The sequence below is a fragment of the Hyperoodon ampullatus genome (assembly GCF_949752795.1).
Source record: "Hyperoodon ampullatus genome assembly, chromosome: 6".
NCBI lineage: Eukaryota > Metazoa > Chordata > Mammalia > Artiodactyla > Ziphiidae > Hyperoodon > Hyperoodon ampullatus.
The window spans coordinates 37,754,964-37,780,865 of NC_136919.1; the positions used below are offsets into that span (position 1 = coordinate 37,754,964).

General features: G+C 46.6%; 2 protein-coding genes across 2 annotated transcripts in view; one reads left to right on the plus strand and one right to left on the minus strand.

Annotated features, from left to right (window-relative positions):
* Positions 1-4,160: 4,160 nt before the first annotated feature.
* SLC31A2 (solute carrier family 31 member 2) lies at positions 4,161-8,538 on the plus strand (the record flags this gene model as incomplete). The annotated part of the gene is made up of 3 exons (XM_079706534.1): positions 4,161-4,227; positions 7,119-7,308; positions 8,370-8,538. 3 exons carry the CDS (start codon positions 4,161-4,163, stop codon positions 8,536-8,538), a joined length of 426 nt encoding a protein of 141 aa, XP_079562660.1.
* A 4,127-nt stretch (positions 8,539-12,665) lies between these two features.
* Positions 12,666-25,902, minus strand: part of FKBP15 (FKBP prolyl isomerase family member 15) — a 57,811-nt gene continuing 44,574 nt past the window's right edge. The window contains exons 21-28 of the mRNA XM_079706883.1: positions 23,847-23,983; positions 19,975-20,130; positions 19,073-19,225; positions 17,963-18,091; positions 17,239-17,346; positions 16,283-16,926; positions 14,778-14,874; positions 12,666-13,315 (exon numbers count right to left, since the gene is read on the minus strand). Of these exons, the coding sequence (XP_079563009.1) occupies positions 13,238-13,315; positions 14,778-14,874; positions 16,283-16,926; positions 17,239-17,346; positions 17,963-18,091; positions 19,073-19,225; positions 19,975-20,130; positions 23,847-23,983 (1,502 nt within the window). The 3' untranslated portion in view covers positions 12,666-13,237. The remainder of the gene's footprint in view (positions 13,316-14,777; positions 14,875-16,282; positions 16,927-17,238; positions 17,347-17,962; positions 18,092-19,072; positions 19,226-19,974; positions 20,131-23,846; positions 23,984-25,902) is intronic.

Sequence of the window (25,902 nt, forward strand, 5' to 3'; positions counted from 1 at the left end):
AAGACAAGTCAAGTGCAAAACAGAAAGGGGCCAAACGGAAGGCAGGAGGGAGTCCGCTGTGCTGGCGGCTCTGGCCCAGCGACCCGCTTGGCTTGGGACCTGGGGCTCGGCAGGGGCTCGGCAGGGGGTCCGGCACGTGGGTGCGCCCGAGGACGCGCTGAGTGGGGCGCGCCGCGGGGACCACAACTCCCAGGCGCCCGCGCGCGCCTTGCCCCGACCACGTGATCGCGCGGCCTCTGCTGCGTTCCCGGCGGCTGCGGGCGGGACTTGGAGCCCGGAGACCCGAAGACCCGAGCGAGCAGACGCGGCCCCGGCGCCCGGCCGCCCAGCCTGCTCACCATGGCGGTGAGTCCGGGCGCCGCCGAGAGGAGAGGACGCGGGGTGGGCGCTGGGGCGGGGTCCCAGGAGCAGCCGACCTCTGGCATCCCGAGGTGCCGCCGCCCCTGGCCAAGGGCCGGTGAGGGGGTGTGTTGGCAGCTTTGTCAACAGCGGGAACAGGGCTGGGGGCACGCGAGAGGCAGAGCCGGCCGCGTCTTTGGGGTTTCCTTTTTATTTGTCCCTCCTGCTGGGAGTCAGTCCGGCTCGACGAGCAGTCATTACGCGCAGCTGTGGGGCGGCTGAGGGTCGGGGCGCGGTGGGTGAAGACGGAGTCGAGGGTCCCCAGCTCTGGGCGCAGTGACTTGAGAAAGATTCTGGGAAGGTTCCCACGAAGAGGGAGTGCCGAGAGCATTTCAGCCTGAGGCCGGGCGCGCACACACCCCCGGGCTAGTTCCCTGTCTTGGCAAGTTCGTGGTCTGATTCTTTTGGGGAAAAAAACCCCAGACCCAGCTACTTTCCATCTTCCCTACACTTGTGTTAGAAATAGCGTTTCAGATAAACTAGTTTTCTTGGTAGAGTTCACCTGGGCTGGAGAGAATGACAGCTTGCAAACCTCTTTGGTCTTTGAATAAATCATATACGCAATTTTCTTCATCCCATGAAAAATGTCGTAGAATTGAAGATTCAGGAAGCCAACGCACGTCATTTAGTCAAACGCACACACCCACCTCCTGCAGGTCCTCTAAAAGGGGAAACGGATGGGAAGAGCTTATGTGAAAAGTTACCCAGGGACTTCCCTGGTGGTCCAGTGGTTGAGACTGCGCTTCCAATGCGGAGGACGTGGGTTCTGTCCCTGGCCGGGGAACTGAGATCCCACATGCCACTCTGCGCGGCCAAATAATTAAAAAAAAGAAAAAAATCCCCAGTCAGCGGCAGGACAGCGACCTTAATCTTCCCCTAAACTCTTCGGGTTATAACTGAGGGCACTTTTCTCAAAAGTGTAAGTAACCCCAAATGAGAAAATGAAGAAAGCAAGTCCCATGATTGCTCTCTTCTTCACCACAGCCCCTCCCTAGCAGGGTGGGGCCCTGAACAAGGCGCAGATAACTCAGCTACTGGAGGCTCGGATTTATCCTAAGCAGTGAAACAGGATGAGAGGCCCGCCCCTTGCATATCTGACCACGGGACTATTTAACTGAAAACTGCAGCTCCAAGTCAGGGTGTGCTGATTTGAATCTTTGTCTGCTGTGAAAAGGCAAGAGAGGTGAGTCTTTGTCCCTCCCTGGCTCCTTACTCCCCAGTGGGGTGGACACTCTGTATGGACACTTTCAGCTTGGAAATACTGGACTGTCCATCTTCCCCTAGCTGCCTCCTGCTTCTCCTGCTTCAGAAGATGTCCTAGCCACCTGCCTTACTGGATGGGTTAGGTGTCCCCCAGGGGTCTTCATCCCCAGTACCCCAGCTGGCTCCCCTGTGCCTCTCCCCCTTGCTGAATACATACACCCCGTTGTAATATCTGTTCACTCCCTCTCCCCTAACAGATGCTAGCTCCTTGGGGGCCAAGGACTTGTCTCATTTATCTCTCTATCTCCAGCACCTGCACCCCCAGCACAACAATGCTTATTGATTGAATTAATTGTACTGTTTGGTGGGTGTTCCGGTCTATTGCAAAAACTGTTTGGGGCCCCAGAGATACCTGGCTCAGGCCCAAGGATGACAGAAGGAACCCAGTTATGGAACCTCTCTGATTAATTAGCCACAGGGGACATTCCAGTCATGCCAACTGCTTTATCACGTGAACTCAGAGATGGGGTAGGCGCCTTTAGGCTCCACACCTCCCTCCACCCCACCTGCAGAGATGGTGCCAGAGGCTTCTGAAATTGAATGAGCGCACCTCCAGTATAAATGGAATTTCACAGGATTATTTGTACCTGTTTGTTTTTGCATATTAATCTTTTGTGAACATTTTGACACCTCAACTGATATTCTCTTTGAAATCTTAACACGGGATGTCTCTGGGTAGTAGGACTCAAAATTATTTTCACTTTCTTTTTGGTATTGTTTCAACTTTCTACATTGAGCAAGTACCACTTTCATACTAGGGAGATAAAAAGGTATTTTTAAAATTATTCAACATGATTTTTAAAAGACTGCCTAGGTTTCCATTTTTGTCTTATGAGGTCTCGGACAAATCCATTCCCCTATTGGGACTCCTTTTCCCCATCTGCAAATGAGAAGGGGTTAGAAAGGGACTAGAATTGGACTAGATCAATGTTTTCCACACTGAATTTCAGCAGAGCTCACATGTCTCTCCCCTCTTCACCCAGAGCCCTGCGTTTTATATAGTGGAGTTACAAGGAAGATTTTATTTGCTGGTGTTCCCGTGGAAAAAAAGTGAAAACCAGGGGACTAAAAATTCTCTGAGAAAATAATTAAGTCCTGGAGATGTAATGTAACAGCATGGTGACTAGTTAATAATACTGTATATTTGAAAGTTGCTGAGGGTAGATCTTCAAAGTTTTCATCATAAGAAAGAAAAATTGTAACTGTCTTGATGGATGTTAACTAGGCTTCCTGTGGTGATCATTTTGCAATATATACATATATCGAATCATGTTGTACACCTGAAAATAATGTTGTCAATTATATCTCAATTAAAAGAAAAACAACTTTCTGAAGACACTTCTAGCTCTGGCGTTTGAGTATTCTAATATTTGGCCTTTGTCTTTGAAGGCAAAGGCTTCCACCAACTGACCCCAACTCAGCCAGGATCTCCTCAGCTGGGTGAGCACTGACAGTGTTTCTAGAGCTGCTTCTGCTGGCTGAGGTCTTACCTTGTGACAAGAGGGAAACTTCTGTTCCTTGAGAGGGTGAACTGATTGATCTCTCTGGCTTTAATCTTGCCAAACATAGTCATTAAGCCTGGTGCAGGCATTTAGAATCACCATTCAGTTTCCATCTTGTTCTCCTTTCTTGGTCATTGAGAGGCAGCATAGATGGATAGGGCTTTGGCATCTAACCAGGCTCAAGTTTGAATCCCAGTTCTGCCAACTTGTTAGCTTTGTGACCTTCAGCAAATTACCTAACTTTTCAGAGTCTGGTTCCCCATTTTCCTTCCTGTAAGCTGGGTCTAATTGGCCCTGTCACACAGAAGACTGTGGTGAAATGAGATAATATATGAAAAGCCCTTGATGCCACCCTGAACACAGGGTGGACCAGCTGCTTTTCGAGAAGAGCTTTCAAACAGGTGCTATGTGCTCATTGCTTCTACCTTCATTCTATAAGACTGTGCGTTCATCAAGGGCAGAGACATTAACCTTTGTCCATAATGTTGGGGAGACAATTGGGCTCAGCAAATGTTTAGTGAATTTCAGGCGAACAGGTGGGCGGTACAGACTGAAGACAGCTGTCCCTGGGCCCTTCCATGATAAACACTGCTGGAGCAGAACAGCTGGGGCCCAGGGTGTAAGAAGAGGTAGTCATTCCTCAGCTAGTGCTTCTCCCATTGGCTTTGGAGGGCACAGGGGAGTCATCTCAGCATGACCTGAGAGCACTGTGACCCAACTGGCCCAGTGAGGATGGGCAACTCCCCACCAACACCTTACTTCTACCTGGAACAGGGCCAGCTCAACTATAGCTGTACTGCTGACCCACTGTGGGACCCTGGGCAAATCCCTGCCTTATCTGGCCTCATTTGGCCCTGATGACCCCTAACGGCCCTTCCAGCACTTAAGTCCAGTGACCTCATTTTCCTGGGCCTTTACAAGAGTTTGCTGGAGAGCATTAGGGAATACAGTTTCCACTGCCCTAAGCCCCCTGTGATGCAGTCCCTTCTCTTTCAGATGCATTTCATCTTCTCAGATGAGGTAGTGCTTCTCTTTGATTTCTGGAGTGTCCACAGTCCTGCAGGTAAGAATTGGGAAGCCTTGCACCTCCAGGCAGTGGGAACCTGGGTTCTCATTATTGTTATTCTCGGTGGACATTTTAGCAAGCCTGACTCCTCTTGCATAAACATTGAGCGGGAACTTTGCATTTATAATTCCATTTGGAACCACTGCCCTTCAGATTGCAAAGGGCTCTGTTATCTCACTGATGCTCACAAAGGCCCAGAGAGAGGCTATGGGGTGCAGCTTTCCCCTCTATTACAGGGGAGGGAACTGAAGCCCAGAGAGGGGAAAAGACTCGTCCAGGGTCACACAGAGTAAGCATCAGAGCCAGAACTAGATCAAGGCCTCTTGTTACCTCTTAGCACCTCCTTTATACAGGGTTCACTGTCCAGCATCAGATCAGAAGCCCAGAGCAGCTGCTGCAGCCATTGACCTCAAATGAGAAGAGTATTCCTTTAACTTGAAAAGGCAGAGTCGGGCACTAATTCATGATGGAGTTATATTCCCACTTAAGTACTTGCATTTTAAAAATAGACTGGTGAGACGAGAGCTTTCACTCCCATGATCCAGTTATCTCTGTTAGGAGCCCACATCTCCCATTTGCCCATTCTCTCCAATCCTTCTAGCTCTTTCTACTTTGTCCTCCTATATACCTTTAGACCCGATTCATATTTGTGTTCTTCCACGTGTCGCCATTTTTACTTTCTGGGTTTATAATCTCTGCTGGCAACCTATGGATGGAAATTGCATTGATCACAATATTCAATACACATCAGCCACCTACCAGGATCTCTAAAACCTGGGAATGGACTATGAAAGGCATTGTAACATAGTAGAAGGAACACAGGCATTAGAAACGGAGTAGGATATATTATTTCCTAGCTGAGTAGCTTTATCCAGTTACTTAGTGCATTGAAGTCTGTTATTACATCTGTTAATAGAAGTAATACATGTTTCTCAAGTTATTTTAAAATAGTACATGTGATTTTGTTAACTATAGCTTGCTAGGCAAATTGTAAAATAGAAGTGACTACAAGAGGACAGTCCTCTTGTTCTTAGATCAGTGATGATAGTGGCAAAGGCAAAGATTATGAATAATCCAATTCTACACAGCTGAGGTCCATTTAAAACAATTTAAAGACTGCAGTGTTTTGGAAGTGTTAATTCTTAGTTCTTAATTTATTCATTCAATAAATTTTGTTGAGTACCTTCAAAAAAATAAAATAAATAAAAATAGACTGGAAGCAGCCCAAATGTCCATCATTGCAGGTACTGATCAAATAAATTATGGCCCTCCCTACAATGTGTTACCACTCCAGTTATCTACTGTGGGGTAGACCTAGTGGCTTAAAACAACAGCAGTCATTTTATTATTCTTTCTCAAGGTTCTGAGTTGACTGGGCTCAGCTAAGCAGGCCTCACTCAAAGTCTCTCATGCAGGTATAATCAGACAGTGGCTGGAACTGGAGTCATCTTGAAGACTTACTCTCATGTCTACTGATTGATGCTGGTTGTAAGCTGGGACTCTCAGCAGGTGTTGTTAGCTGAGGTCCTTGTTGCAGGGTGGCTAGGTTCCAAGAGTGAATGAGTGTCCCAAGAGAAAAAGGTAGGGGAAAAAAAGAAGAGAGAGAACAAGGTAAAAAAAAAAAAAAGAACTCATGCCTAGTTTTTAAGACCTAGCCTTGGATTCAGAGAACATCACTTCCACCTTTACTGCTTGAGGCAGTCACAGAGGTCTTCTCAGGCTAAAGGGGAGGGAACATGGACCACACCACTTGATGGCAGGAGTGTTGACATTGTAAGATGAACGTGGGGTGAGATACAGTGAGGCAGCCATCTTTGGAGAATCTAATCTATCACAGATGTTATGAAGCCAGAGAATAAGGTAGATCTGTGCGAACTAAGGGGAACCCATGCACAATGTACAGTTGGATGACAATGTCAGATGCTGAAGAGTATGCACAGATAGGGTGCTGTCATTTAGACAAAGGTTTATATATACATTGAGTATCCCTGGAAAGCTATATACACAGAGGCTGCTTTAGACAGGGGCATTGGAGTTTTGGGAGACTAGGCTGGGAAGAATACTTACTTTTCACTGTATACCCTTTTGTACTGTTTGAATTTGTACCATGTGCATGCAATTACCTGTAATTTTATATTTCAAAAACCTGCATCTTTTGCAGATGATTTCCTCCTGGAGGCCGCCAAAAATACTATAGCTGGACCATTTAGTATCCCTCCACTTGTAAAAGAGAAGTAGCAGTTAGCAGTTAATTTTACACAGCAGTTCTAGTAAGCACTTAATGTTTTCTGTAAAATAGCTGATTGGTTTCTTCCCACTATTACAAAAGTAGTACACGGTAGAAACTTAGGGAAATTCGGTGAATAGAAAATAAAAAACTGTATCCTAATTTGCCGAGATAATTATGACTCCTTCATCGTATCTTCTTCCTTCCAGACTTTTCTGTATATGCACATGTAAACAGGAACTTGCTATACATGCTTCTCCCTTAACAAGAAGTCAGCACAGAGACTTGGGCTGCCTGCTGGGGCACAGCTGGGGCAGTGGGGCACAGATGGCTTCTCCCCCCACCAAGCCCCTCACCATGCCACCGCCAATCCCGCCCCCCCCCCCACCGGCCCCCGGCTTTGCCAGGCAGCTTCTCTTCGTGATCTCAAAGCCACACTCCTGTAGGCCACCCCCATCAAGAAAGGGCTGGAGGGGGAAAGAGACAGGAAGTTCTGAGCCCAGCAAGGGTGGGGAAGAAGATGAGAGAGGGAGGGAGGAATGGATTCACAGTGGCTGGGGGAGGTACCCTTTTGCCTCCTGTGCCAGTTCCCCGGGGAAGCTGCCAGAAGAGGAGCAGTGCTTGCCTGGCTGGGCCTCTGTAACTCAGCCTCCTTTGACAGGCATGGCCCTTTCGGTGTTGGTCATCTTGCTCCTGGCTGTGTTGTATGAAGGCATCAAGGTTGGCAAAGCCAGGCTGCTCCACCAGGCCCTGATGAGCCTGTCCATCTCTACCAGCCAGCAGCTCATTGAAGAGACAGACCAGAATTCTTCAAGCTCAGACTCCCCCCAAGTCAGCAGAGCCCACCTCAGGTAACAGGCTCGGGACGGCGGGGGTTGGGAAGGGGGAGGGCAGAGTCCTCACATTCACCCTGAGAGCTAGCCTGGGCCCACGGGGCACTTAGCCCCACTTCCCAGAAAGGAAATTGAGGCCCAGGGAAGGACCAGGACTTGCTGAAGTGCTTACGGTTAGTAAGTAGTGACGTGAGCTAGAGCCCAGGTCTCCTAACGCCCAGGCTGGAGCTCTCTGAACAGCCACGTGGGAGGCTCCAATCTTCAGGACTCTGGTGCAGGCCTCAGTCTAGCAACAGGGGTGTCCACCCAGCCCTCCCCCAAATCTCAGCAGGCTTCCTTAGGTCACTAAGGCTTCCACACCCAAGATGGGACCTGTGGCTGTCCCCACACAAATAAGAATTGCTGTCAGCAATGTATCCAGCTTGGTGGTGGAGGGCGGGGTGGCCTCTCTCTCCTTTCTTCCTGTTCTGATAGGACAGCCACTTAGGATCCCCCTTCTGCCCTCTCTGCAGCTCCAGCTGTGCTTAATGGGCCTGCCTGTTTCTTACATGAGTGCCTCAAATAGTCACAACCCCGCTGCAAGGGAGGTATTTTCTTATCTGTTTTACTGATGAGGAAATTTAAGTTTAAATAGGTTAAGACATTTGTGCTAAGCCACAGTTAGTAAGTGGCAGAGCTGGGAATTAATCTGTCAACAAAGTCCATGCTCTTTCCACTGTAATACTGCCTCTCACAGTAGATTCAGGAAAAAAAAAAATCTGCCTTACTGATGATTTTGTATTATCCCTTGTCAGATGTGACAGATTACACATCTCATTCTTCCTTTTTGACCTGGATACCAGGAAGCTCGGAGCTAAATGTGGTGGAGAAGTGATTATCCTAATCTCCTTGTACAGGTCCCTCTTCCCCTCTCAATCACTGGTTTCTGATATGTCTCTTTAAAAGAAACCTCTCCTGGGTTAAGCATACAAATTATAAATAAGCTCGTCCTGTAACTCAGTTGCTCTTTCTACTCCCTGACACCAACTCCTAGCTTCCAGCTCATTACCAGCATTAACTTGGCTCTCCTTTTTATCTAGGTGGTTCTTGTGTCACTTTGGCCAGTCTCTACTTCATGTCGCTCAGGTGGTCATCGGCTACTTCATGATGCTGGCTGTTATGTCCTACAACACCTGGATTTTCTTCAGCGTGGTCCTGGGCTCAGGTGTGGGCTACTACCTAGCCTCTCCACTTCTCAGCATGACTTAGCTGGTGACAGCTGTGCAGGCTCTGGGGGCTGGAGAGAGCTGGGGCCCCTCCTTCCAGACATTGAACTTCCAGCCCCACGTCTCCTTTTTCTTCTGTTGGCTGTTCTCACGGCATCCCCAGCTCCTGGAAACTTTCAGCTGAAGCCAGCACTTGCTCCCTGGAGTTGAGGCCACTGTAGCTCCTCAGCCAGGCTGCAGAGGGCCCAGGCATAGTCTTTCTGTGCCTTAAGAAGGGTGCTGTGACCAGAGGGTGGACGGAGAGACCAGAACCCGGAGGGCAGGTTCATGATGATGGCAGCATCTGTGGGACCTGTTTCCCTTTCTTGTGGGGAGAGTGACAGCAGACTAAAGGCAGAGAAGCAGGACTGTCAGCAAGGCTTTGACCTATCCTCCAAATAGAGTGAGCTCCTCCCATCAGACAGCACTGCCTGCAGGAAGATGATACTTTAATGGCTTTAGGTGTCAGGGAGCTCTTCATGGCCTTAATTCCCCCCTCTTATCCTGATCCTCCTTCTATGCAAAACCAAGAACTGCACTGAATAATATTCAATACAAATGTTCTTTATTTATTACTTACTGCTCACCCATAATGATCTGGTAGGGAAACATGATTTATCCTTTAAAATACTTAGTAAGCCACAGGGGGTACTGACTGAAGATGCAATAAGCAGTCAAACCAAAGCATTACACTAGTAGAGTTAGGTGGGGCTCTTCAGATATTTGAGCCTTTTCACTTTAAAGAAAAGGAAAGAATAGACCCAGGGAGAGAAAATCACTGCTGTATACTGTAATGTCTACATTCAAGTACCTCATGGGCTAGAGGAAAGATGGTCTGAAGCTTTGAGAATTTAAAAAGAAATATATTTTAATAAATATATATTTTTAAATAGTCCGTGACTGTTTTTCTGTTTCTCCTCATTCACACAGCAAGCTCATGTAACCCTGATAACAACTGCAGGAGCTGAGTGGGGCCAGTGGAGCTGGCAGTGCTGGCAGTAGGGCCGTCCAAAGACTGTCTGTCTGCTAAGAGGACAACTCTGTGCTCAGCGAAACCCAGCCCTGAAACACCATTCCCTCAGGCAGACACCCCCAATGCCAGCCTAGTCAACAAACTATTCTTTTGTGCATGTAACAGACATTGATGGTGAACCTGCTATGAGAAAAATAATTGTCACATGGACTATAAACGCTCACGTCAGCACAATTATTAGCACCTTCTCTCCCTGAGCGCAGAAGCAAAAATATATCAAAACCACTTTTAAAAATTTACAGTAAGAAAAGGGCTTCCCTGGTGGCGCAGTGGTTGAGAGTCCGCCTGCCGATGCAGGGGACACGGGTTCGTGCCCCGGTCCAGGAAGATCCCACATGCTGCCGAGCGGCTGGGCCTGTGAGCCATGGCCGCTGAGCCTGCGTGTCCGGAGCCTGTGCTCCGCAACGGGAGAGGCCACAAGAGTGACAGGCCTGCGTACCGCAAAAAAACAAAACCAAAAAAAAAAAAATTAAATTTGGGGCTTCCCTGGTGGCGCAGTGGTTGAGAGTCCGCCTGCCAATGCCGGACACACGGGTTCGAGCCCTGGTCTGGGAAGATCCCACATGCCACGGAGCAGCTGGCCCCGTGAGCCACAATTACTGAGCCTGCGCGTCTGGAGCCTGTGCTCCGCAACAAGAGAGGCCGCGATAGTGAGAGGCCCGCGCACCGCGATGAAGAGTCGCCCCCGCTTGCCACAACTAGAGAAAGCCCTCGCACAGAAACGAAGACCCAACACAGCCATTAAAAAAAAAAAAAAAAAAAAAAAAGAGCTGGTGACACGTATGTGCGCCGAGACAGCGCGAATTGGAGGAAAAAAAAAAAAAAAACCTCAATAGGTTACCAGAGTAATTCAAGGTAAACTACAAATAAAGGATAATTGAGACAGCACCCAATTTTTATTTTATTTATTTATTTTTTTTTTTTGCGGTACGCGGGCCTCTCACCGCCGTAGCCTCTCCCGTTGCGGAGCACAGGCTCCAGACGCGCAGGCCCAGCGGCCATGGCTCACGGGCCCAGCCGCTCCGCAGCATGTGGGATCCTCCCAGACTGCGGCACGAACCCGCGTCCCCCGCATCGGCAGGCGGACTCCCAACCACTGTGCCACCAGGGAAGCCCAGCACCCAATTTAAAAAAAAAAAATTTACAGTAAGAAATAGCTGTAACAGAAAGTATAGCATGTGACGCCTTCAGTATTGATCAGTCAGTGCATTCTCCCCACATAAGCAGGGAGTTAGAAAGCTGCTCAGCATCACAACAAGTGTAAGATTTCTTGTCTTGCTGATGGAGGCTCTGGCATCCACTTATGTGTCCTAACCAGCTAAGGCTCCACCCCTGCCCTGGGGCACTGCTGAGATAAGACTCTCCATAGGTGACCAGCAACCTCTTCAGTTTGAGTTTCTCTCTCTCTCTCTTTTTTTTAAATAAATTTATTTATTTTTGGCTGCGTTGGGTCTTCGTTGCTGTGTGCCGACTTTCTCTAGTTGCGGCGAGCGGGGGCTTCTTATTGCAGAGCACAGGCTCTAGGCGCGCGGGCTTCAGTAGTTGCGCACGCGCTTAGTTGCTCCGCGGCATGTGGCATCTTCCCGGACCAGGGCTCAAACCCATGTTCCCTGCGTTAGCAGGCAGAATCTTAACAACTGCGCCACCAGGGAAGTCCCTGATAGTCTCTTTAAATGTGGTAATACATCTGAGGCTTTCACAGCATGAAGGGCTTTTTTAAAAAATCTATGCTCTAGAGAAATGGACTATATGGCCAAGTTAAGTAGGCACTTCAACGTTCTTCAGAGCCAAATCACAAAAGGTGGTATTTTCTCTACCTGAATTTTTTTTTTAAATTTAACAAACACCTATATAGTGCATATTATGTGCCAGGCAGTGTTCTAAGCACTTTACAATATTAACTCATTTAATCCCCACAATAACGTAGAAACTATTTCGGTCCTTGTCTTACAGATGAGGAAGCTTAGGCACACAGAAGTTAAAGTCACCCAGCTAATAAGTGGCAGAGCTAGGATGCAGAGCCAGGCAGCCTGGCCTGGAGTCTGTTCACCAACTCAGATGAGGGTTGAGGCTGAGAGAGTAACTGGCTACGGCAGTGGAGACCGAAAAGTCTACGCTCTGTTTACCCTAATGGGGCAAAAATTCTGTTTCAGGAGATCTGGGGTGGGGCCCAGGAGCCTGTATTTCTGACAAACATCACTGCCCTCCTCCCTCAACCCTCAAGATGAATGCTGCTGGGGTGGCCAAGAGCCCTGGCTCCGGAATCCAATGACCAGGATTTGAATTCTTGTTCTGCTGCTTACTAGCTATGTAACTTTGGACAGGTTACTTTACCTCTCTAAGCCTCAGTCTCTCCTCTATAAAACAAGGACAACAGTGTCTCCTGCAAGGGTTGCTGGGGGTGAGACAGTCTGGGTAAAGTACTCCACAACAGTGCCTATTTGTTGAACAACAAAGTTTAGTAAATGGTAGTTTTTACTGCCTCCCAGGCCCACAAATGGGAGACACGCTCAAAGCTGTCATCAAAAAGGATGATGTCAGGTCAGATGGAGTGGAATTCAGGTTCCTATCTTATAAACATTTTAAATCAGGGAACATTTTTATTAAAATTATTCTACTTTTTGAAGACTGGCTGCATGGTCTTTAGAAAATCCTGGAATAAGTAAAATGACCACAGATATTTTCTCACTATTCCCTACATTAGTCCTGGGACTAAACTCAGAGGGAATGGAAGCTGCTCTCAAAGTGAAGACTCAATCTCTCAGGTGCCATCATGGATGACAAGAGAACACAGGGACCCTCCCACCTTCTCTGCATGGCTTCCTAGGGTGTAGGACTACACCTGCAGGAGCCAGTGGATGACAGGACTGGTTCTCAGACAACCCTGCTGCCCTGAGCCTTAAAGTAGCTGGGATGAGCTGGAATAGCAGAGTGGTGACCTTCTTTGAAAGCCTAAAAGTTCCAGGGTTAAGTACCAAAGGGAACATGTCACAATGCTTTCATGCATGTTAACCCAGATCTGTTACAACTCCTACCCTTAGATTCCCAGAGAGCACAGACTGCCCTCAGAACCAAATTCGATTTCACCCTGAGTCAAGTTTCACTGAACATTTATTTTAGTTTTGTTAATTTCAAATATTCATTGACCTCTTATATCAGCTTTAAGGCAGAGAAAAGATATATGTCAGAGAAAAGATATATGTCCCAGGACTGCAGGCAAGGCTGTTAACTGAACCGGGTTTAGATGGTATACTCCACCCTCGGTTCTACCAGGGAGACCTCACCCCAGGTGACAGTCCTGTTGCTGGGACACAGTTGAGTACTGAGAGGCAGATCAGTTTGAGAGTTCAGAGAATAAAAAGCTTGGGAGTGGGCAGGACTCTTGTAGGGACTGGCTGAAGGGGAGCCCCCCAGCCCTTCTTCCATGGGGGACTCTGAGGCAGGACCATAGCGGGCTGCTGACAACCCCAGCGTTCTGAAGACAGGTTCACACTCTGCTTCACCTGGCCAGGCGGGGGCTCAGAAATTGGCTAAGTCAGATATCTGAACTACTGTCCTCAGGATGCTCACCTTCACCTCACCCTGTGGCTCGTCTAGACCCAGGGCTGGCTGTGCAAAATCATGCTTAGGGAAAGGTTGGTAGAGGAACCTTTGCACGTTTCCTGGGTCTTCATCCCAGCCAGCCAATGTCATCGTCATCGTCATCATCTCCAAAAAGGGGTGTTGGAGGCGGGTGTCCCTTCATGCTCTGACAAAACAGGAAAGAGCAGTCAGTCCTCACTTGTCCCTGCACCAGATGTCCCTGCACTTGTCCCGCCTGGGCAAGGTGAAGCGACCAGCATCTGTTCCCGGCTCCAGGTTGGAAAGGAGCTTGCTGGTTAGGGTTTTACTGAAAGGACTAACCCTGAGGCCAGCAAACCCTAGGCTTCCGGAAAGGCTGAGACAAGCAGTCAGAGAAGGGAGGCAATCTTTCAACACAGAGACAAGAAGACCAACTTTGTTTGGCTAATTCTGTCATTTATTTGAGAAACGTGTACTGATTGGACAGGTTTCCTCTCATGTGGTAACTTACACATTTCCTGTCAGAAAGGAAGGGTCAAAGGGCAAAGTGGGAGTAGGATGAAGGAACAGAGAAGCAGAGCAGCCCTCAGGGAAGAGGATGCAGGAGGATGAAGGGAAGCAGGGAAGAATACAATCACATTTGAAAAAATGACGCTGTGGCCTGAGGCGGTCTGTCTGTCTCTGGATGCGGCCCCACCATCTGAGAGAGAGTCGAGTTCAGAGGCTTGGCCACACGACCAAGTGGAGAATCCCGAGATGAAGAAACCCCAGGAACCCAGGGCCACAGCCTCCTAGCCCTAGTCTCCCTCCCTCCCTCACACCCTCCAATCAGGTAGGAGGATAAGGGGGATCAACGGGCCTCCGAGGAAACTCTCCCCACTTCTCATGACTTGAGCCCCTGGCCTTTTTCTTCCGGATTGGCAGAGAACAGGTCCCACAGGGGCAGCGGGGATTGATGTTGGAGATAGGCACACTGAGTGTCCTCTACTAAGGTACCTTCTGCTCTGGTGGCCTTCCCTTTGGATGGTCCCGTGAAGACTGATCATGGGCCAGAGTAGTTCCCGAGAAGTGAGGCTACACTATCAGGGCTTAACCCATTTTCTGCCCAGGCATGTTGTGACGAAACAAGGCAGCTGACTGGAAAGCAGGCTGATGAAGCAGAAAATGCTTAGAAACGGGTGGTCTTAGTAGGAGCCTGGGGTTGTAGTGCTAGCTCTGCCCTTAACTCACTCTGTGGTTTTAGGTAAATCATCCTTCTGAGGCTCAGTCTGTTTATGAATGAGGATGCCAGACAAGATCATCAAAGTCCTTTCCAATTCTAAAATATAATCCCTTAGCAGAGCTGAGGAAACCTGAGGCTTTAGCACTCTAGTACAGGACGAAGCAGCCCAACTTTCTTTACTTAAAGTAGAAACCACTGCTGCATGAATGGAGACTGTGGTCCTTTGTCAAGAATAAAGTGGTATCTGACCATCCCCACCATGCTTACAGAGCTGCCCCCTCCCAACCCCAAGCCTGCTCCCACAGGGCCCTGAGCACAGAGCCCAGGGAGAGGGCCGCCAACAGACTCCATTCCTCTTCTCACAGCCAGCAGGGAAGGGCCCCCAGGGAGCAGTGTGAGGACTTGGCAGCGCCTGGGACTTCCTTACCACCTCGTCTTCATCCTCCTCCTCAGCCTGTGCTTTGGGCTTCGGAACTTTCAGAGTTGTCCCTTGAAACAGTTCATCCTCTTCATCCTCAGAGAGACTGAAAGAAAAATCAGGAAAATCAAGTCATAGGAAAATGTTGTTTCTGCTCCAGGCCACAATGCCCACAGGCTCTGGGGTAAGAATCCAACAGAATCCTGGGGTAATCACCCAGGAATTCCTCCCTCTCCACACTGGCCTCCCAGCACTCTTGACTCCCTCCATAACCTACAGAGCGATCTTTTTTTTTTAATATAATTTTTAAAATAGATTTATTTATTTTTATTTATTATTTATTTTTGGCTACAGTAGGTTTTCGCTGCTGTACGTGGGCTTCTCATTGGGGTGGCGGCTCTTGCTGCAGAGCACAGGCTTTAGGCGTGCGGGCTTCAGTAGTTGTAGCATGTGGGCTCAGTGGTTGTGGCTCTCGGGCTTAGTTGCTTCATGGCATGTGGGATCTTCCTGGACCAGGGCTCCAAACTGTCCCCTGCACTGGCAGGTGGATTCTTAACCACTGCACCACCAGGGAAGTCCCCAGAGCGATCTTTCAAAGCCGGTAAATCAGACCATGGCACCCTTCTGCTTAAATCCCTTTAATAGCTTTTCACTGCACTTAAAGTCCAAACTTCTAACAGTGACAACAAAATCTCACATGACTTGGCTCCTATTGAGTTTTCCAACCTCAGCATAATGCCACTCTCCTCCCACTCACTGTGCCTTCCTCCTTGATTGTGTCACGTCCCTCCTACCGCAGGGCCTTGCACGTGCTGTTCTTGCTTTCTGCAAATGCTTCTTCCCACTCTTGGCAGGGAAGGCTTCTATCCATCCTTCAGGTCTCAGCTTAAATGTTACCTTCTCAGAATCCTTCCCTAATCACTCTACCTAAAGTAGAATAATTCCTACTAATCACTCTATCTAAAATAGAATAAGCCCCTCTTATCACTCTGTCTAATGCAGAATAACTCTCTCTTTATTCTCTATTAGACACCCTGTTTTTATTTTTAAAGCAGCATTTGTCATGCATTTATAACATACAGTTGACCCTTGAAGAATACAGGTTTGAACTGCACAGGCCCACTTATGTGTAGACTTTTTTCAATGAATATGTACTAAAGTACTACACGACCCGCAGTTGGCTGAATCTGGGGATGAACCAACTGTAAAGTTACACACAGAAGGTCAGCACCCTTAACCCCTGCGCTGTTCGAGCTCAACTGTGTAAGAGTCTGTCTGTCTTTCCACCAGACTGTAAGCTCCTCAGCTCAGGAACTCTGCCTTGCCTCCCACACTACCACAGTGCCTGCCACAGAGCCTGTTACGAATACATGCATGCATGAATGAATGAATGAATGAATGAGTAAGCGAATCGGCCAGCCAGGTTCTGAGGATGAGTCACCAGCCCTGGAGAAACCAGAGACAACCTCCACACGCAGCCGCCTTGTTCCTGAAACTCTGCCCAGGGGACACACCTGGGATGCTGAGAACAGCGTTCGGGTCCAGGCACTGCTCCTACGGCTGCAGACGCTGCCTCTGTGCCGTGCGGCTCCTGGGAGGGAGCAGCGGAGCTAGTGCCATCCTCGTCTTCCTGGAGCTCTGGAGCCTGAGGCTCTCCTCCTGGACTTTCAGGCCCCACAGCCAGTGAGTCCACCTTCTCGGGGTCTGAAGTCAGGGGCAGTCTCGTGGAGCTTTCTTGCTCCCCGACACAGGCATCTCCCAATGGGCTGGCTGCCAGCGCCTCCTCACCCGCAGAGTCCACAGTCACAGGGCCTGGAGGCGCAGGGGGAATTGAAGTTGGGGGCCCCAGAGCTCTTCGGGAGGGGAGGCAAGCCGGTTCTTTTATCTCTGAGTGCGCCTCTGCTTCTGAGGGCTCCCCTTCCCTTCTCTGTGCATCATCCTGGGGAGTGGGGAGGGCCTGAGGAGGCAGCGGGGCAGCTTCCTGGACCACCTGCTCTGACGGCACCGTGGGGGGCTCCCGCCTCTCCCTGTTCAAGGGTGCCTGAGACGGTCCGGAAGCACTCTGAGGTCGCTCCTCTTCTTCTTCCTCTTCCTCTTCTTCATTGCTGCTCTCTCCCTTCTCTCGCTCGTGTTGGTTTAACAGCCGAAGAGTCACCATCTGTTCAAAAGCCAAGAAAGAGGAGAGGATCACTGACCGGAAACAGAGGCACTCCTAGGCACTCCTAGCTCTCCTATTAACACAACTGGTCATCTAGTTCAAGTGACTTGGTTTTTCAGTTAGTTTTTTTCAGTTCAAATGACTTTGTTTCCTCCTCTCAAAGGAGGCTGTCCATATCTGTGCAGGTAAGTCATTCCAGGCATCCTAGTTACTGATGAACAGCCTTGAATCATTTTTTTACTCAGGATCCCTTAGACGGTACTTAAGCAACAAGATACCCATCTCAGTGAAACAATCGAGAGCCAGCTGTACCTTGATAGTGTTCATGATGGTCCCCAGAATGGTCCTGCCATTGTAAGACTCCTCCAGCTCAAACTCTCCCCGCAAGGACTGAAACACCTGGTTCATGATCTTCTTGACCTGCGTGACGACATGAGGAGAGAAAAACAGTATCAAAATGTACACTGCCAAAATCAAGCGACTAAGGGATGCATGTTAACTTCCAGAGAGAGGTTTGGAAGGCTAAAATGAAGCCCTCTTAGAACTCTGCAGTGGGACACAGCTGGTCAGTGACTGAGACACCTAAGGCTGTCACTGTGGGGGGGACAATGTTAAATAATGAGCAGCACTTGAGAGGAGGGCTGTGAAGGATGGGTAAGCTGTGGCCTGTGTGCCCAAGACTGCTCAAAGACCACTCACTGATGCTTTCCTCCCACCGTGGCCACCACTAGAGCTGTCATGGGCTATGAGGATTAGTGGCTAGAAGATGCTGGGCACACTTCCCACTCCTCTCCTGTGATTTAGAAACATTTCCCTTATCTGTCAAAACCTCAGGATAAGGCCCTATGGGGGTTGCCACCAAAGAGATAGGTTCCAATGGGTTAACTGTGACTTAAGTCAGATAAATGGGAGATGGATAAAGTTAGGAAAAAAGCTAACAACACAACAAACTGACAAAAGTTCTTTCTGAACGCCTGATGTGCACATTCAACCCCCGGACATGACATGGCTCACTTCCCCGAAATCACCAGCTCACCTTCTCTGAGGGGTCCGCAGCAGCAGCAGCAGCTTCAACCCCAGACATCTGGGACTTGCTCTCCAGGTCCTTGATGTGCTGTGCATTTTGCTCTGTCAGGGCTGTGACTTGGGCCTGGAGGGCTAAACACTGCAAAACATACTGTGGCTGTGGCCTTGGAACCTGGACTTCCAGGTGAAGGTCAGGAAACCCAGGAGGAGGAGAACCATCCTAAGCTTCAAGTGTCAATCTCACTTCGGTCTGCTGACATCCACACCCTCCGCCCCTGCCCAGGCCTGCTGACTCAGGGCACTCCATTTCCTCATCACGCAATCTCAACTCACAACTTCATCTCCTCTTTACCAACGAGGTCACTTGCCTTGTTCCTCATCAGGTCAAGAATAAAATAAAAAGGTGGGGCAGGTGGGGGGCAGGGTTTCATAACCCTAGTCACACAGACATATGAACAGTGGACGTTAGAAGCAACCTATTCACCTACAAGATTGCCTTCCTCATCTCTGAGTCAGATTTTCAACTGGGTACTTTAAGAAACTGACCTCCAGATATGAGGACTTTGGTGCTAAGCCATCCCACTCTCTCTCTCGTTTTTATGCCAGATGATCCCACCACACCTGTGCTCCAGCCCACCTCAGGGCCTCTGCCCAGAGCCTCTGTCGCCTTCCCCACCTCACCGAAGCTCCTTGTCTTTCTTGGCTATGCTCCCCTAGGCACTTCCTCTTCTGGGTTTCACAGCATTTAATGCTTATCTCTGTTCCTTGGTCTCCCTTCCTTGATTGTGAGATTCTTGAGGAGAGTTCTTTGTAAGCCCTTTCCCTAACACAGTGTCTGGAACCCAACTGGCACTCAATAAATATTTGCTTAATAAATGAAGGATCAGATTATAATGGAAAACATGGTCCAGATTATGAATGCTGCTTTTTTTTTTTCTAGGTCACTGACCTGTCATCCCAAATGAGTATGTGAAAGATTACTGATAAACTGGAGAGCTGAGCAAGTATGATTCTGTTTTCAAGCTATTAACATCTTTCAGGTACAAAAGGATCTGCAAGACTTGAACAACCTGTTTGCCTCAAATTAACCAGGCTGTCGAAGTCCAGGGAAAACACCCACCTTCTCCTCAAGATGGAGCAGCTTCTGCTGCCTGGCATCTCTCTGTGCACACGCCTCCTGGTACTGCTGCAGGTGTTTATTCTTGGCAGAGGCCAACAGATGTTCACACTTGGCTTCCCACTGGGTCTGCAGCTCAGCCTGTACTAGAGACAGCTGCCAAGAGAAAGTAATCCCCATATGCTGGGCGGTCTAGTCACATCTAAAGAAGCCCATCTTCAACAAGGCAAAAAGAGTAAGCTAAGAGCCCAGATTTAGCAAGGAAACAACTGTTTGGAAGACCTTGGTTGCTAGGACTCTAAAAGGTACTCCAACCAGGTAAAGGTATGACTGTCTAGACAGGTCCCAGGAAGGCAGGGCCCTAGTATGATCATACTTTTCAGGATCCAGGCCCTTAAACTTCATGGGTTCAGAAGAAACTTATTTTTGTCCAAATTCCCAAAGGTGATCAAATTGAGGGCACCAATTCACTCTAATTAAAGAACATACAAACATGAATTTAGGAACTTACAAAAAGAAAGGCTGCTGTCAAATGGACTAGAGATCCAGCTGTGTACTGCCACTATCCCTGGTTTCCCTGCCTAATTACCTAAATAAGTCCCTTCTTTTCAAGGATGATAATGTGCCTGAAGGATGGTGTCTGGTGGGTGAGGACTTTGGCCTTATGTTTGGAATGTTTTTATAAAGAATTTTTTCCTTCATGTTTTACTTATAGTAAAATTCTCACTAAGCTTTAAAAAAGGAAGAAGATTCTCCATTCGATTCCTGGCTCTTCTTCCACCTTTGTCCAAAGTTAGCCCATCAACTATGAGAAATCTCATCCTAAAGGATAAAGAAGAAACTAGAAACTTTTCTGAGTCCTTCATGCTTCCTTTTATTTCCAAAGTGCTTCAGCTTCCCATTACCTGATCTGCAGCTGCTTGGTCCGTGGACACCCGAGCCTTTTTCAAGAGCTGTCGAAGTTTGTCCAATTCCTCCTGGTGTGATTTACGAATTTCATCTATCTCCTCCTCAGCCTGACAGCGCTCTTGAGCTGACTTCTTTTTCCTTTCTGAGAGGTTCTTAGGAACAAGAGAACCAACATCAGCTCTAGTTGTCTGATAGAGGATAAATGGAGATGGTGATGGTTGGTGGTGGTAGCTATTAACGTCACTGGGTCCTTACTTCGTTTCTGGAAACAATTCATTTTTCCAATTTAATTTCCCCTATATATTTAACATTCTTGGCTACTGGCAGAAAAAAATTGTGACAAGAAGAAGGAAAACAAGAAGAGCTTTATCTACCATTCTATGAAGAGATGGGGAATATCTTAACAGTGGTGAGGGTAGAGGGAAGTAGATACTTTCATAATCTACTAGTAGGAAAATCACAATCCTGTGAAAGGACTTTCAAAATATGCACACACACCCAGAATTTACACAAATTATAATTTAAGGAAGCAGTAGATCGTGTTCATAAAGATAATGTGCTACAAGGATGGTCACTGCAGTAGTATCTAGAACAATGAAAAACTGAAACAGCCGCCAAAATCACAAAGAACTGGTTTTTAAAAAACCTGATAAAATCATAGAAGAAACTGAAAATATAGACCAAGATTTATCCCCTAAAAAGGCACTAGGCCAAAAGGACTTTACTAGAGTTTTATTAAAACCTCAGAAAGAGGTTGTTGTTTTCATATTTAAACTGTTTCAGAGCATAGAAAAAGACAGAACTGTTCCCAATCCATTCAGTGGGGCTAGTATTACCCTGATATTAAATTTATAAAACATCAAAAGATACTATTAAATAAAGTTAAAAAACAGCAAACTAGAAAAATATTTGTAACATCTATGACTGACAAAGGATAGCACCTTTAACAGTGTTTCTAAATCAAACTAATATTACAATAGATAAAATACCAAAGGACATTAAAAAGAATTCACAGAATACAAATAGGCATTAAATATATGAAAGCTTTAATACTAACAAAAACACATATTAAGACAAGATAGTATATTTCACCTATCAGACTATAAAGATTAGAAAAATTGATATGTGCAGAGTTGGAAAAAGTATGGAGAAATGGGCTTGTTCACACAGTGCTGGAAATGTAAGCTAACAAACTCTTCAAGCATAATCTGGCAATATTTATTTCAAAAATTTAGATGTTAAGCATTCTTCTCTGATGCAGCAGTTCTTTTTTTTTTTAACATCTTTATTGGAGTAAAATTGCTTTACAATGGTGTGTTAGTTCCTGCTTTATAACAAAGTGAATCAGTTATACATATACATATGTTTCCATATCTCTTCCCTCTTGCATCTCCCTCCTAATGCAGCAATTCTAATTCGAGCGATCCATTTTATGGAAATGCTTAAATGAATTTGCAAAAATAGTTATATAGTACAAAGATGTCCACAACAGCAGTGCTTGAAATAGTGAAAAAAGAGAAACATAAATATCCATCAACAGGTGAATAGTTAAATAAACTATGGTACAACCTCACAGTAGACTACTATGTAGTAGTTATAAAGAATGAAAATTAAAGACCTAAATGTAAGACTGGACACTATAAAACTCTTAGAGGGGCTTCCCTGGTGGCGCAGTGGTTGAGAGTCCGCCTGCCGATGCAGGGGGACATGGGTTCGTGCCCGGGTCCGGGAAGATTCCACATGCCGCAGAGCGGCCGGGCCCATGAGCCATGGCCACTGAGCCTGCGCATCAGGAGCCTGTGCTCTGAAACGGGAGAGGCCACAACAGTGAGAGGCCTGTGTACCGCAAAAAAAAAAAAAGACTCTTAGAGGAAAACATAAGAAAGACACTCTTTGACATAAATCACAGATCTTTTTTGACCCAACTCCTAGAGTAACGGAAATTAAAACAAAAATAAACAAATGGGACCTGATTAAACTTAAAAGCTTTCACACAACAAAGAAAACCATAAACAAGATGAAAAGACAACACTCAGAATGGGAGAAAATATTTGCAAGCGAAGCAACTGGCAAGGGATTAATCTCCAAAATATACAAACAGCTCATGCAGCTCAATATCAAAAAAACAAACAAGCCAATCAAAAAATGGGCAGAAAACCTAAATAGACATTTCTCCAAAGAAGACATACAGATGGCCAAGAGGCACATGAAAAGATGCTTAACATCACTAATAATTAGAGAAATGAAGGTCAAAACTACAATGAGGTATCATCTCACACTGGTCATAATGGCCATCATCAAAAAATCTACAAACAATAAATGTTGGAGAGCGTGTTCAGAAAAGGAACCTTCTTGCACTGTTGGTGGGAATGTAAATTGATACAGCCACTATGGAAAACAGTATGGAGGTTCTTTAGAAAACTAAAAATAGAACTACCATACGACCCAGCAATCTCACTACTGGGCATATACCCTGAGAAAACGATAATTCAAAAAAGACACATGCACCCCAATGTTCACAGCAGCACTATTTACAATAGCCAGGAGATGGAAGCAACCTAAACGTCCATTGACAGATGAATGGATAAAGAAGATGTGGTACATATATACAATGGAATATTACTCAGCCATAAAAAGGCATGAAATTGGGTCATTTGCAGATACGTGGATGGACCTAGAGAATGTCATACAGAGTGAAGTAAGTCAGAAAGAGAGAAACAAATACCGTATATTAACGCATATATGTGGAATCTAGAAAAATGGTACAGATGAACCTATTTTCAGGGCAGGAATAGAGATGCAGATGTAGAGAACGGCCGTGTGGACACAGGGTGGAGGGGCGGGGTGGTGGGAGATTGGGACTGACATATATACACTACCATGTGTAAAGTGGATAGCTAGTGGGAACCTGCTGTATAGCACAGGGAGCTCAGCTTGGTGCTCTGTGTTGAACTAGATGGGTGGGATGGGGGTGGGTGGTGGGAGGTCCAGGAGGGAGGGGGTATATGTACACCTACAGCTGATTCACTTCCTGTACAGCAGAAACTAGCACCACTGTAAAGCAATTATACCCTAATTTAAATAAACAAATAAATAAAAATAATCAACACTGCAAAAAAAAAAAAAAGAATGAGAAAGTTCTCATTAGTATAATGGCCACAATACAATTTTTTTTTTAAGTATTAAATATGATCCCAGGGGCTTCCCTGGTGGTGCAGTGGTTAAGAATCTGCCTGCCAGTGCAGGGGACACAGGTTCAAGCCCTGGTCCGGGAAGATCCCACATGCCACGGAGCGACTAAGTCCGTGCACCACAACTACTGAGCCTGCGCTCTAGAGTCCGCATGCCACAACTATGAAGCCCACATGTCTAGAGCCCGTGCTCCGCAACAAGAGAAGCCACCGCAATGAGAAGCCCGCGCACCACAATGAGGAGTTGCCCCCACTTGCCATAACTAGAGAAAGCCCGCGCACAGCAACAAAGACCCAACGCAGCCAAAAATAAAAAATAAAAATAAATAAATAAATAAATAAATACGATCTCATTATTGTTAAAAATGTTATCAGCATACATACATGTATGTACATTTATTTTATACATACATGTATATACATATGTGTATGTATATATTATATACACAGAAAACAATCTGGAAGAATAATCATACACCTTTTATAGTTGTTGCCTCTAGTGTATGAGAGGGGGAAAAGATAAATTTTATTTTTTATTTTATATTTTTCTGTATTATTTGTATTTGTTACAATGAGCACATGCAACTGTAATTTTTAAAAGGAAAATAAAAATGTTTATTAAACAGCTAACCCTGGCCACTTGGGCCCAACAGAGAAACTTCAGATGTAGAACTTACCTTTTCCAGAGACTCCTTCTCAGCTCGAAGGTCAGTCAGCTCCTCCTCCAGGGACGTTACCCTGAGTTCCAGTTGTCTCCGGCTTTGCTTTTCACTCTTCAATTTGGACTGTGCTTGCTCAGAGGTTTCCTGGAGCTCTGGGATATGACAGCACAGAGACTTGGCTGCAGAACCAGAGCTGCAGTGGGCTGCATGGCATCCCAGCACCGCCTTCAAGGCTGCATCCCATCATCTCCCAACCCTACCACACGAGCCTCTTCCACTCACTTCTTCCAGCATCACCTCACTGACCAACAGCAGGTTTATCAAGCCATAAACTGACTCCCCCATCCATCCATATTTATCTCTGCACCTACGTGTCACCTTCGACACATACAAAATGGAAGAGAAATGTTCCAAGCGGTCAGAGACCACCTTCGGAATATTACCAGTCCCACAATTCCATTTCAGTCATCATCTCAACACACTGGACTCAACACATTGAGATCTTTGTTTAGTAGTGGTCCAGGCCCTTTCTCACTGCCTGGGTAAGATATTCTCAACTCTCTTGGTAGCTGGGAAATTCTACCAAGAGTCTGCTTTCAAAACATTCCTTCTCAAATAAAGCTATTTGGAATATTTCTTAAAAATGTAATGCATCGGGCCTCCCTGGTGGCGCAGCGGTTGAGAGTCCGCTTGCCGATGCAGGGGATACGGGTTCGTGCCCCGGTCCGGGAGGATCCCGTATGCCGGGGAGCGGCTGGGCCCATGAGCCATGGTCGCTGAGCCTGCGCATCCGGAGCCTGTGCTCCGCAATGGGAGAGGCCACAACAGTGAGAGGCCCGCGTACCGCAAAAAAAAAAAAAAAAAAAAAAAATGTAATGCATCAAACAACAAGGTCCTACTGTATAATACAGAGAGCTACATTCAATATCCTATGATGAACCATAATGGAAAAGAATATTAAAAAAAAGAATGTATATATATGTATAACTGAATCGCTTTGCTGTACAGTAGTAATTAACACATTGTAATCAACTATACATCAATAAAAAATAATAAAAATGTAATGCATCAAAATTAATTTTGTTGGAAGACTTTTGAGATCCTTATGGTGCCCTTAAGGTAACTGTCACAGAGCACCACAAAAACAGAAAAGAGGATATCTGTACGACATTCAAATCTAAGATTTTCCCTCAAGTGCGCCCAAGTGATGCTCTATAAAGGAAGGGATTTATCTTCAAGGTATCACTTCACCAACTGACATCAGTGTTTTTTAGCTTTCTTTTTGGGCAAGTTAATTTTGCTTTTTCCTAACTCTGCTGCTATTCCAGCCACACCCCACCCACTGGTCCCATCTGTGCCTTCCACATGTCTTTCTTTATACAAAGTGGTGGATGAATCAACACGCCAGTCTTCACAAATCTGCCTTTCAAGTCACCACGTCTTGAGCAGCACCATTGTGCCAGGCACTAAACTAATACTAAGGGAAGGACTTTACAAAGATGAGCAAGACACCATCCTTGCCCTTCAGAGGCTTGCATTCTAGAAGGGAAAACACATATAAGTAGTGCTGATCAAAGGTTATCTCTGACAATGGGCATAATAATGCACTCGGAGATGAAGGATTTTAAAGGAGATCAAATATTCTAGGGAAAAAAAGGGAAAGTTTCTGAAAGAGGCAGTTTTTGGAGAGAACTGGAGGCAAAACTTGGCGATGGTGGGCACACCAAGTCCAGAGAATAGCATGGATAAAAAGCAAGGCAAGAAATACAGGATGTGTTGAAGCAGCAGGCTGGCTAGTATGTCCAGAGCTATGTTGAACTGGGCAACATACAGGAAATAAGCCAAAGTGGAGGGGCCTTGAGTGCCAGGCTGAAGGACTGCAATCCATGTTCTAGGAAAGAGGCAATTGCAGCAGGAAGCACCTGCTTCTTAAGCTTCTGCTGAGTCACAAGTTAAAGGAACCCTTCAGTTAGATTAGTTAGTCACAAGTTAGATGAACTCTTCAAGGCCTATGAGGCCAATCTTAAGTACCAAGGATACTCAACACTCGCCCAAACAAAGCAGAACTGTG